The sequence below is a fragment of the Trachymyrmex septentrionalis genome, unplaced genomic scaffold, assembly GCF_001594115.1.
Source record: "Trachymyrmex septentrionalis isolate Tsep2-gDNA-1 unplaced genomic scaffold, Tsep1.0 scaffold5, whole genome shotgun sequence".
NCBI lineage: Eukaryota > Metazoa > Arthropoda > Insecta > Hymenoptera > Formicidae > Trachymyrmex > Trachymyrmex septentrionalis.
In genome coordinates this window covers 2,284,522-2,296,627 of record NW_017305672.1, presented here as the reverse complement: position 1 = coordinate 2,296,627, position 12,106 = coordinate 2,284,522, and the positions used below count along the sequence as shown (strand labels likewise).

The window sequence follows — 12,106 nt, the reverse complement described above, 5'->3', positions numbered from 1 at the left end:
ATATATATATATATATATATATATATATAATATTTTCACAAAATATATTTGATTTGTTTGATGTATTGAAAACAAAGAATTTGTCAAAGAATATAAAAAAGAATATAAACAAAGAATATTTATTAACATATTTATAAGCTGTCATATTTATAAGTTAGCCAAGACCATATCAAAACATTCTTTAGCGCTTTAAGAAGTAAAGGTGGATTTAATAATAATCCAAATGCACGACAATTTGAGAGTGCTTACAAGCGTTTATTAGTGCGTCATGAAATTCATGCTTCCGAACAAGGAAATTGTTTAATAAATGATGTACAAATATTGTTCGTTCCAGCAAAAAATAATCAGGCGGAATCATTATTTATTGAAAATGATGATAAAACACATGCATTATCAGTCGAGACATTTGAGCATGATTATGTCTCAAAAATAGACACTGAGTTCATTTATTGAGGACATAATCTCATATATAAGCAGTTTTGTGATGAAAAAATTAATAAAAAGGAAAAGTATGTGTCACGTTTGTGCATCTTTTCTCGAAAAAGTCTCAAAATTAATAACATTAAAAAATAGAGGAAACTTAGTACATCCTTCAAGAGATGTGATAAAAATAGCAAGTACATGTGAAAATATTATTAGGGAATATAGATTTCATTTTCCAAAGCCATAAAAAAGAATATTTAAATTTAAAAATTTTTAATATAATTTGTTTTGATGTATTTCTAGAAGATGAAATGTCACAACATACATTGTCGCAGAATATTGTAGAAAATCATAAAACACGATTGATAAAAGCTATTATTAAACATTATGTTAATATAAGACTATTTTATGAAGCTAAATGTGCAACAAATGATTTACAAAAGGATTTTATTAGAAAGAAGTATACAAAACTAATACAATTTAAACATCAATAATTTTTAAGCAGTATGTTTGTTTATTTACTATAATATATATTCGCATGTTAGTTACTACTTTTTTTTATTCTAATATTTGTAATTCTAATATTTATTGAAAAATAAACATTTTATACTTTTCTAAAAGAAATTTAGAGAAAATATAAGGCACAACAGAGAAACCAGCGTCAGGACTGTGTTGCTCAGTGGCAGGACGGAAGTTAACCATTATGGAGGAGACTAGCAGGGCTATTCTATAACTCTTAACGCAAGTTTCGTTATCGTTAGAACGTCGTTGCGCAGTTTTTTATCATGATAAAAAGCTGGCCTCAGTTCGAATCTCGGAGCGTCCTGATATTTTTCTCATGTTGTCGCTTATTACTTACACTTCTGTAATAACTTACTTTGTTTTTGCAAACTGCATGTGTTTAGAACCAGAACGCAAAACGTCAACACGACAACAATTTGATAGTTGGGAATATTCTTTTTCATCGTTTTCAAATTTCAAATAACATTATAATAACTATTCTATATTTTTTCAAATTCAAATTACGCGGTATCATCACACGCAAGCGCACAGCATTAAGACAAGGACAGACAGATGTTGCAGCACTTTTATTACATCGGTAATATACGATATAGCTCTTCCAATATGTATATGTTCTAAGGTCTCGCTCTATGACGCTTCGCTTGTTTTAGCGCCGAGACACTACCGTGTCTCTAGATATGGGTAATAATTAATATTTATTTGATTGCTTCTCACAAATCAAAATACTTCATTATTGCGAGTCACTCACCTACCACAAATCGGTTGCTTAATTATTGTGAGTCCTCTCGCTTTTCGCAAATCGGAGTGCTTGATTATTATGTTCCCTAATAACTTTTTTTTACTTAAAAACATAGAAAGTGCAAATTATGACATAGGAATGCACCGTACTCGTTGAAAATAAAATATTGAATATTTTGAAAAATAACGCATTGTAAAGATCAAATGGTTCATTACAGGGAGTCACGCCTGTGGAGACTTTTTATTAAATCGACATTTCAAATTTTCGGCTAATTCGATTGAAATTTAATTTTCCATAAGGTTTGTAGGATTCTTTGCAAGCTAAAAAGAATACAAAAAGTCACTGATTGATTTTCATGTGCTTGTAGCGTTCTTTTTTCATATGACAGTTTCGAAATGTTTAACGAGCTAATGAATCGCATGGAAAATCGGAAGATTAATCTATTTTTCAAGTATTTTCCATCTCACAGCTGATACATAGGTATTACTTATCAACATAAAGATAACATACATTCATCCATATTTGTAGTTTGAACCGCGTATAAGATATAAATATTTTTTAAATAAATGTTTACTCTTACATAGCCCACCGCAAATGACTTTTCACCGACCTTGATGTTGACATTCAAGATCATTGATTTTTTCCGTCGATTGTTATTCATTAAAAAATTATGAACAATTTTTATAAATAGCACAATTTTTAAACATAAGGTACATATTCAAGCAGTATTTTCCCTTGACAGAGAAAGGTGAAAGTCGTGCGTTCCCAAGCAGGGAAAAGGTGGATTGGAAGTCGCTTCGAGTAAAACCCGAAGATAAATATTTACCATTTCTTTTTATTTTTTTAAAGAAATATTCCAACTTAAATTATTTATTTTAAAATAAAAAAAATCACTATTAAGATTTACCCTTGAAATTTGTTTGTTTTTAAATAAAATATTGTGTAAGAAAAAATAAATTGAGAAATAAAAACCTATCAGAAACCATGTATATACTAGAATGAATGCTTTCAGGAGTGCGTTCCAAAACTTCTGTCAACTCCGAGTATTTTTTATTTTTATTCAACATTCGATGACCAACAAGAATAAAATAATACTAGAGTTGACAGAGTTGAATTTTGGAACACAACCCTAATAGGTTGAAATCTTTAATTTCTTGTTCCTAATGCTCTAGTTTACATCGTACACGGGAACTAGTTGATATGGAAACTAATTAGTGACTTTCTATTAAATTATCTTAATTTCAGCAATGTATTTAAAAAATAATGCACTACATTGATATAATATGCATCAAAATAAATAATTAAATACATATACTCGTATCATGTATATGTTTACTCGCATCGCCAAAAGATAAGATATATAAGATAATTTAATAGAAAACCAGTACTTGCATCAAATGCACGATGTAAACTAGGCCATTGCCTATGCTTTTCATTGTGTTTACGGCCTTTATGTTTTACGTTTTTAATGATGTGGTATGAAGAGAGGAAGAATGAAATCATACATGATTTTACATGAGTATGTCGTGTCTAATATCTTTAAATTTTGTTTCATGTAAATGAACTAAAGTTGGATTTTTGCTGTTATTTATATTAACTTTTTGATTTATTCACATGTGTATTTGTTACACTGTAAATGGGACAATCTAATGGAACATATACAACAAACCTTAGAAAAATAGTTCAATCTTGACAGTCATGTAAGTTTTTTTTTTACCATTTTTCGTGTATAATCTCATGTTAGCACTTTTTAAATTATTTTTAACTTTTTGGTCGTTTTAAAACAAAAAATCTTTTTCTTTTTAGTTAACTTAGTAATTTAATGACCAAGATTAACTCGGACATCACCACCATGGTTTTTCTACATGTTATTTTACATGTTATTAGTTTATACTCGTATGCGCTATCATTGTTATTTTGGTAATATATTTTCTTTTTTTCTTATACTGAAGAGGACCTTGACCGTAGGTCGAAACGTATACGTTTAATATTCACTTTGAATAAATGGTATAAAAATACACACTAATAACCAATGTTAGCTCAAATTGGCATTTGATTTATTATTTTTTAGAATTTGATTTATTATTTTTTAGAATTTTACATGAGATTCAAAAGATACGAGCGCGCATACACACAACACATACACACATAAATAAATTGCACTTATACGTGCATGCGCGCACATATTTGCGATATATGCATCCGATACTATCATACACACATCCTTATCTATTTTCACTCGTAATGAAGGAAATCATAAGCTAAACTTACCCACCTCTTGGTAAGATGCTCGAACGATAAGCGAATTCTTCAACATTCCCAGAAAGAAGTTTACTTCGAATCTTTTCGTCACGAATGATAAAATGCGACGTGATCGAATCACGAAGGAAAAATGGAAGCACCACAAAATTAAAGGTAAAATGCCAAAACCACGAATAATTATGTTCAGGATACACTATCTTCATTCATACGTTTAACAAGTACATCTAGGAGTCGGCAACTGCACGCGACCGATAGAACAAGATCATCGAACATTAGTCTACAATGAAACGTTTACCTGTTCTAAAGCAATACATCAGCAAGTAAGCAGAAACTCCGTACGATTAGTCATCTTACACGTAGCGCCATCTTGTATCATACATCGATGGTAGCGTTCAGCAGAGAAAGCAGTTTTGCAACAATTATAAAATTCTTCAATGCGATTGGTCCTTGCCATTGACGAGATTATCAAAAGATCTGTTTTCTGTTACTGAACTAGTGTACACTTTTGGGAAGTGCGATAGGTATATAAAGGGTGTCCCAAAATTAACGCAAGATTTGAATTTGCCGCCATTTGTGCAGTAAAGTGTTGGCAACCCAAAAAAAAAACAATTTAACAGCTGACAGTTTAGGGTTAGTGAAAATGGAGCGTTACACGATAGAACAACGTGTGTTCATTATTCAACAAATGGATGCTGATTTTTCGAGCAAAATCATTCTAAGCGATGAAGCACATTTTCACCTTGATGGCTTTGTTAATCGCCAAAATTGCCGCTTTTGGGGTACGGAGAACCCACATGTGATTGTCGAAAAACAAATGCATCCACAACGTGTCACTGTTTGGTGTGGATTTTGGGCTGGAGGCATCATTGGACCATACTTTTTTGAAAATGAGGCTGGTCAAGCAGTGACTGTTACTGGTGCTCGATATCGCTACATGATAACACAGTTCTTTCTGCCGAAATTGGATGATATTGATGTGGCCAATATGTGGTTTCAACAAGACGGTGCCACATGCCATACAGCTCGTGAAACAATTCAGTTACTGCATGAGACGTTTCCAGGTCGTGTACTCTCTCGTTTAGGTGATCAGAATTGGCCCCCTAGATCGTGTGATTTAACACCATTAGATTTCTTTTTATGGGGTTATTTGAAATCACAGGTCTATGTCAACAAGCCCACAACCACCCGTGCATTAAAGGAGGAGATTCAACGCTGCATCAACGAAATTCAGCCACATTTATGCAAAATGGTCATGGAAAATTTCGACAAACGAGTGCGTATGTGCATGCAAAGCCGTGGAGGCCATTTGCCCGATGTGTTATTCCACAAATAACCCTATCCTATGTACTTTATGATTCAATAAAAAAATAACAATCAAAAGACTAAAAACTGTGTTTTCTATTTAATTCAAATCTTGCGTTAATTTTGGGACACCCTTTATCTGATATTTATTGAAACCAAGAAAGAGACTTCTAGTGCAGTTTAGTGCAGGAACAGAAAATAGACCAAAGGTTGCATTCCGTTTCACACATGATGCGCAAGATGCATTATCCTTATTGTTTACCGAATATTAGACAAGGATAAATAGTGCATTATGCCACTGACGAGATATTATTAAAGACTAACATTCTATCGGAAGTTGGTCTTTCGCGACCTTGTTAATATTAAAGTGATTAAGAGTAAAAAAACTGATAATATTGTACTAATTTTATGATTTATTAGTTTTGTAGACGTGTTTATCGTATATGCATTTAAAACTCAATAATGCTCGATTTTTTTAATTGTAATTTAATTTGTAATTTCAGTGTTATCATCAAAGTTTGATTATCAACAGAGATCATAACTATAGAGAAAAAAAATTGTAATTTTGCGGCAATATATAAAATATTATAGTTTTACAAGTATGCATATTTATTTATGGAATATATAATAAAAAATCATGAATTTAAAATAATGTATTAGCCAAATGTTTATATTAGGTTGAGTAAAAAGTCATCGCGTATTTTTTAGCTCAAAGTTGTATATACAATATCTTCGTCAATAATGAATGAAATTCAAATTTAAAAAAAGGGTTTTAAAGCTTGAAATCTCTACTTTTAAAAGCTTATCACATTTTTTAAGTTTATATGAGTTTGATAATTTTTACATACCAAAAACTACGAGCTGAAAAAGACGAAAAATTTTCTTCTCACTTTGTGGATTTGTAACGTGTCCAAAACGAATTTGAGAAAATTTTCGATTACCTATCGTGAAAGCTTGATACTTTCTACAAAATCGTTTTTTTTTAAATATTCCTACTTTTGATTACTGAGTTATCGCGGATTAAATAAAAGAATTATTTTGACTTTAATTGCTCATAACTCCATTAAAAATTGTCGTATCGTATAATTTAAAAAAGAGATTTTTAAAGTTGAAACTTTATTCTATCAAGATATATTTATATTGTTGGTAAGAAAGTAATTGCGGTTTTTACTGATAGATGTCTTTTAAAAAAACGCGATGACTTTTTACTTAACCTAATATTAATAATAGCAAATTTATATCAATTGTCGATAATGTTCTTAACATTCATATACTATCTTAACATCGTTCAATTACCTTTGGACCCTTGAAGCCCTTTTTATACCGCCAGAAATTTGTCCAGGATTTTTAATAGTATCTTGTCAGTAATTATGCACATAATCACGGAATTCCATCATGAGTAAATCGCTTGATATAAAATTGTTTTGTAAAATATTCATTTGATATTATTACCCCACCATGTCAATTGTCCAGCTACTTGGCGTCATAGCTTCCTTCATGCATTGATGCACGATGTCTTTTAATGTTATGTAGTTCAAGAATTTCAAGTAGCATACCTGCATAAATACAAATTCAATTGCAATGATAGAGTCACAATAACTTATAAAGTAAACATAAAAATAAATAAAATACAAAATTGAAGTTTATTTGTACGCGTATATTTCCAGCAAACGAGAAATTATTGAAAAATGTTGAAAATTATTCATTGAAGTGCCAAATTAAGTTTTTGAAATTCTTTTCTATCCGTAATTCGCTTGAATCAATAATTATGGATTGGTTATTTACTTTCTCACCTAATGTGCATAGAAATAAAACATACGACCAATCTGGTTGAATCCGTAATTACGTATTGGTAATTTACTTTTGGTATCTTATCCAATATTCATACAACACAATGAACTAATTCGTTTGAATTTAACCATAGACATATAAAAGATCCTTTTCATGCGAGGCTTATAAGGCGGTATTCATACGGCGATATTCATAAATCGTTCTTATTTCAAGATTGTCTTAAGTAATATCTTAGGGTCTCTGAACAACAGACAAGAATTATAACACTTACTTATAGCATTTTCGGCCCGACCGGTTAAAGTAATGATGTTTCATGCTTTTCTATTGATAGAGCGTGTAACGTCACCCAATAGCGAAGCATTTTCTAACCCAAATTGATGCAAACTCGATTGGACCGACAACGTTATTAGACTTAAATTGTAGACATAAGTAACGCATAAGCTTTCACGTATGACGTACAACTTATTGCCGTGTCTCCAAGAGACGGCAATAAATCGTACGTCATACACCAAAGGTTGTGTGTTACTTATGTAGTCGTACATCTACAACTTAAGTCTCTAAGCAAGTTACGACAATTCTTGTGCTTAGACTCTTAGGGTGACAAATTTTTCAAGCCTGTTGATTGGCTATGGGATAGAGAGATCCGAAGATCTCTCTCTTCTATACACGTTTGCCGACAAAAACGTACAAATGAAATAGCACCTTTAGAGACTTAACTTGTAGATGTAAATAACGCACAAGTTTTGGCGTATGACGTAAGATTTATTGCCGTCTCTTGGAGACATGGTAATAAGTTGTATGTCAAAACTATTTTCTTCGAAGAGAAATTACATCATATTTATTTCTATATATAATTTGACATTTTATTATGGCTATAAACATATAGTTTATTTCGTTTTGGATTACGTATCATTGATCATTTTCAGATACATTATAGTTATTTAAACAAAAAGAGAACATTCGATATCGGATCTATCAAATTGTAAAGTATTATTTTGCTGAAATATATTTCCATATTAAAATATATTTTATAACAATGTTTATATTTGTAGTACAGTGTCGAATATATTGCAAATATTCTTAATAATTGTTTAATAGTTTCGATGTTACACAAGTAATATGTACTATAATATAAAGTATTCAACAGAGAACACTTTCAAAGCATTCAGAATTGCACAAATATCAGATCATCAAAACTCGGTAAAAAGTCATCCCAGACAAAAATAAAAAAACATTTTAAAGCTTGAAACTTATTGTAACATGCTTTTGACTGTTTTTCAAATAATTTTTATGTTTATGGTTCTGTATCTTAACAAAGATCATTATTATATATGATACTTAAAATTACATACAAGTACATTGCACAGTCTGTAGCTTGATAAAAAATACATTTTAACAAAATTTGATACTTTTAATATATACAAGTTTAGAGTTTTACTTATACAAAATGTTTCTTTTTAATTTCCTTACAATTTTTCTTGTATCACGTCTAATGTAAATACATTAATAAATACACACACACACACACACACACACACACGCGCGCGCGCACACACACCTCACATCCAAAAAAACCTGATCACTAAGTTTTTTTCACAAATTTTTAATATTTTCAAATAGCAATAATTCAATGAAAAATCATCGTAGCAAAATATTTAAAAAAGCTTTTTGAAATTTCTTTCTTTTGAAATCTTTATTTTCCAGATCGGTACTTTAAAAAATGGTTATACTGATATTATGTGAAGTTACACAAACATAAATAAAGATAAATTCTCAAAATTGTTTATAAAATTTGTGAAGTTTCACGGCGCCAATTAAAAATTACGCACAAATGGGGTTTACAGCTTTCGGAAGAGAGAATCTTTACCTTTAATTGCTTTTTTTATAGATCTCTGTATGATTTTTTTTCACTGAGTTATTCAACGTTGAAGCAAAAACGACCTTTTTTGTTTAATGTTGAATAATTCGGTGAAACGTTTAATATTCATTAAAATAACGTCTTGTAGACGTTGTAATATAATATTCAAGAACATTGATTCAATATTTATTCAATATCACATCAATTTTCAAAAATGTTATTTCCTGAATTAACTTATACAGACAACTAAACTTACAAAATTTATTTTATTTACTTTTATCTTGCAGTTTTTGAGTTATCTTTTAAGAATCATTCTATTAAAACACAAAAGAATCTCAAAATACTACACTTTTATATTTTCTTTCTATATAAGTCTTTTATCTCTTTTATAAAAATAAAATACAACTTAGGATCTCTTTCACCAACCTCGGTTAAGTTAACCGACAGTTACATAGGACTCATTTAGACCCAGTTTCACAATTCTTGGTGTTTTCACAATTAATTTTTAATCGAGGTTTAACTTATTTTAAGTAATAATGAGTAATAATGAGTTGTGAAATTGAACCTAAATGTGCCTCATGTAATCGTCGGTTAACTTAACCGAGGTTGGTGAAAGAGACTCTTATACCCATTTCCACCTACATAGATTAACTTTAATCTCGGTTCAACTTACTCTTCACCTTTTTCTGGTTCTAAAGATTAGAAAAAGACAAAGAGTAAGTTGAAGAGATTAAAGTTAATCTACGTTGGTGGGAATGGGCATTAGAGATGCTAATGTGAATATTAATATATTGTTCCTAGTAATATTTTATGCTCCTTTTCATATCATTCTTTCTTCCTTTTTCTTTTTTTCTCTTCCTTTCCCTTTTTTTCTAATCCTTTCTTTTCTATAAATCTCTTTTTTTTCCTTGAAAACTATTAATAATTGAAAATAGAACAAATTACAAATACTACGTTTGCACGACTCCTTATTCGAGTTTAATAACATTCGTAGTTATGATTGGACAATTTCATAAGGTTTGTTCACATGTTCCAGCATGCTCCAATGTGCTCTTGCTATAGCTTCTACTCAGTTCAACGAGCGCGTTAGAGTGAATAAATGCTATGGTAGGAGCATTTTAGAGCATGTTAGAGCATGCGATGCAAACAAATCTCTAATTATAGATGTTATTACCCAGATGTTATAAACCCGATTAAAGATGCCATCTAAACATAGTCAATGATATTAACGTTAATATTAATATTTTACTTCATATATACCCCTATACTTCTTCTATATTCCTTTTCCTTTCTTTTCCTTTCTTTCGTTCCATTTTCCTTTTTTTTCTTCTATTTTCTTTCTTTTCTATGTCTTTTATTTTTCTTGAAAATCACTAATAACTAAATAAAAATAAAATACGACAAAAAAATCTTCTTTTTATACTTTTCCTTCATTTTTTTCCTTTTTATCATTTTTCCTTTTTTTCTTTCTTTATTTTACTTTTCTTTTCCTTTTTTTTAATTCTTTCCATTCTATGAAAGCTTTTTTTCCTTTTCATACAAATTACTAATCTATCAAATTAAAAAATAAAACACAAATGGTATTGTTTTTTGTTATTTATACAAACTTATCTTTTTAAAAAAGGGTAAGAAAAAGGCGCTAAGCGTGCTTTTTATGAAGAAAAAAAGTTTTTTATTTGAGCCGATTTCACTAACGCCAATTAATTAATTGGCTGTGGAACTGACTAATTATATTTGCTGTTTAGTAAAATTGACCACTTATGGTTAACACCAGTTCGGCTTAATCGAGTTGGTGAAATTTCGGCCCTTTATATACAATATAATACTAAGTTAAATCAAACCCAATTAATAATAATTTTAATAGTAGTTCTAATTTTTTTTCAAGGATATTCTTATTGAAAATTTTCTTATTCCAATCTAAAAGTAATGGCAACTTTAATTCTCTATCAAAAATTATTACTCTTCGAAAAAAATTAATGTATCAAATGAAAAATAAAACCCAGATGCTACAATCTTAATTAATCAAGTTAAATTCTATCTATTTAAAAAAAATAAAACACAAATGGTATTGTCTCTTGTTATTTACTTAACTCTAATGATATGTATCATTCGTATAAAAGATTTAATATCAACAAAATTGGCACCAAATGAAATTCCTCAAAATTTTATGTAGTATTCGTAAAAAAGATTTGATATCAACAATTGGCGCCAAGTTAAATTCGATGTAATTCGGATACTAAATTATATAAATAATATTAACTTTAATAATATGTATCATTTTTTTTAAAGATTTGATATCAAGAACTAGCGCAAAGTTAAATCCCATTTCTTTATACCATACCAAATTAAATAAATAATGAATATTAATCTACTGATATGTATCATTTGTATAAAAGTACGGTATCCTCAAGGTGCGCTCCCATGGCATGCGGAACTGCAGATATGCGGAACGTTCGTGATTAGTGGCTTCATTCCGCTGATTTCGCCGTTTTCTGTTGCGCAAATTAAGACCGTAGCACTTTTGCATAACGCATAATGAATAGTGACCTCATTTCTTTGGTAGATTTCGCCAATGCTTGCGTGTACAGCCGGTCACAGAAAGGTTGCAACACTTTTTTTTTATGGGTTTTGGAATGCAGCTTGCTCACTGAGCGATTGGTTTTTATTTATAGAACCATGAGTAAGAACCAATCACTCAGAGCACAAGCTGCGTTCCGAAACCCATCAAAGAAAAAGTGTTGCAACCTTTCTGTGACCAGCTGTACAACATATAGGGTATGTTCGGGAAGACGCTATCAATGCTATCAACGCAAATGCTACTAATGCTATTCATGTAGCCAATAGCACGATAGTGATAGTGAGTTCCATGAACGATTTTTAGCGTTTACGTCGTAGCACTGGTAGCGTTGATAGCGTCTCCCCGAACGTACCTGCTCTTCATCACTGTAAATAATTTTTGATTTCAAGATAATCCTCTTTTTCTTTGAAATTATACTGTACGGTATAAAATTTAATATTTAAGTTTAAAATAAAATTTTTATGTTACTTATTTGCACATATTTGTCATAATTTAAAGTTGTTATCTGAGATTAATGTTTAAAAAATTGCGTGATAAAAATAGCGTAATTTATTAATATGTGCATGTTTTAATGTATAAAAATCATAAAAATGGCGGGAACAGAAGAGACAGGAAACCATAGGAAACTAAA

At 30.2% G+C, this 12,106-nt stretch overlaps 1 protein-coding gene across 1 annotated transcript in view; it reads right to left on the bottom strand.

The window, feature by feature from the left end:
• Nucleotides 1-4,252, bottom strand: part of LOC108751582 (calcium-binding mitochondrial carrier protein Aralar1-like) — a 140,918-nt gene extending 136,666 nt beyond the window's left edge. Inside the window, exon 1 of the mRNA XM_018491830.1 lies at nt 3,960-4,252. Coding sequence (XP_018347332.1) covers nt 3,960-4,001 — 42 coding nt within the window. The 5' untranslated portion in view covers nt 4,002-4,252. The remainder of the gene's footprint in view (nt 1-3,959) is intronic.
• Between the last annotated feature and the right edge of the window lie 7,854 nt (nt 4,253-12,106).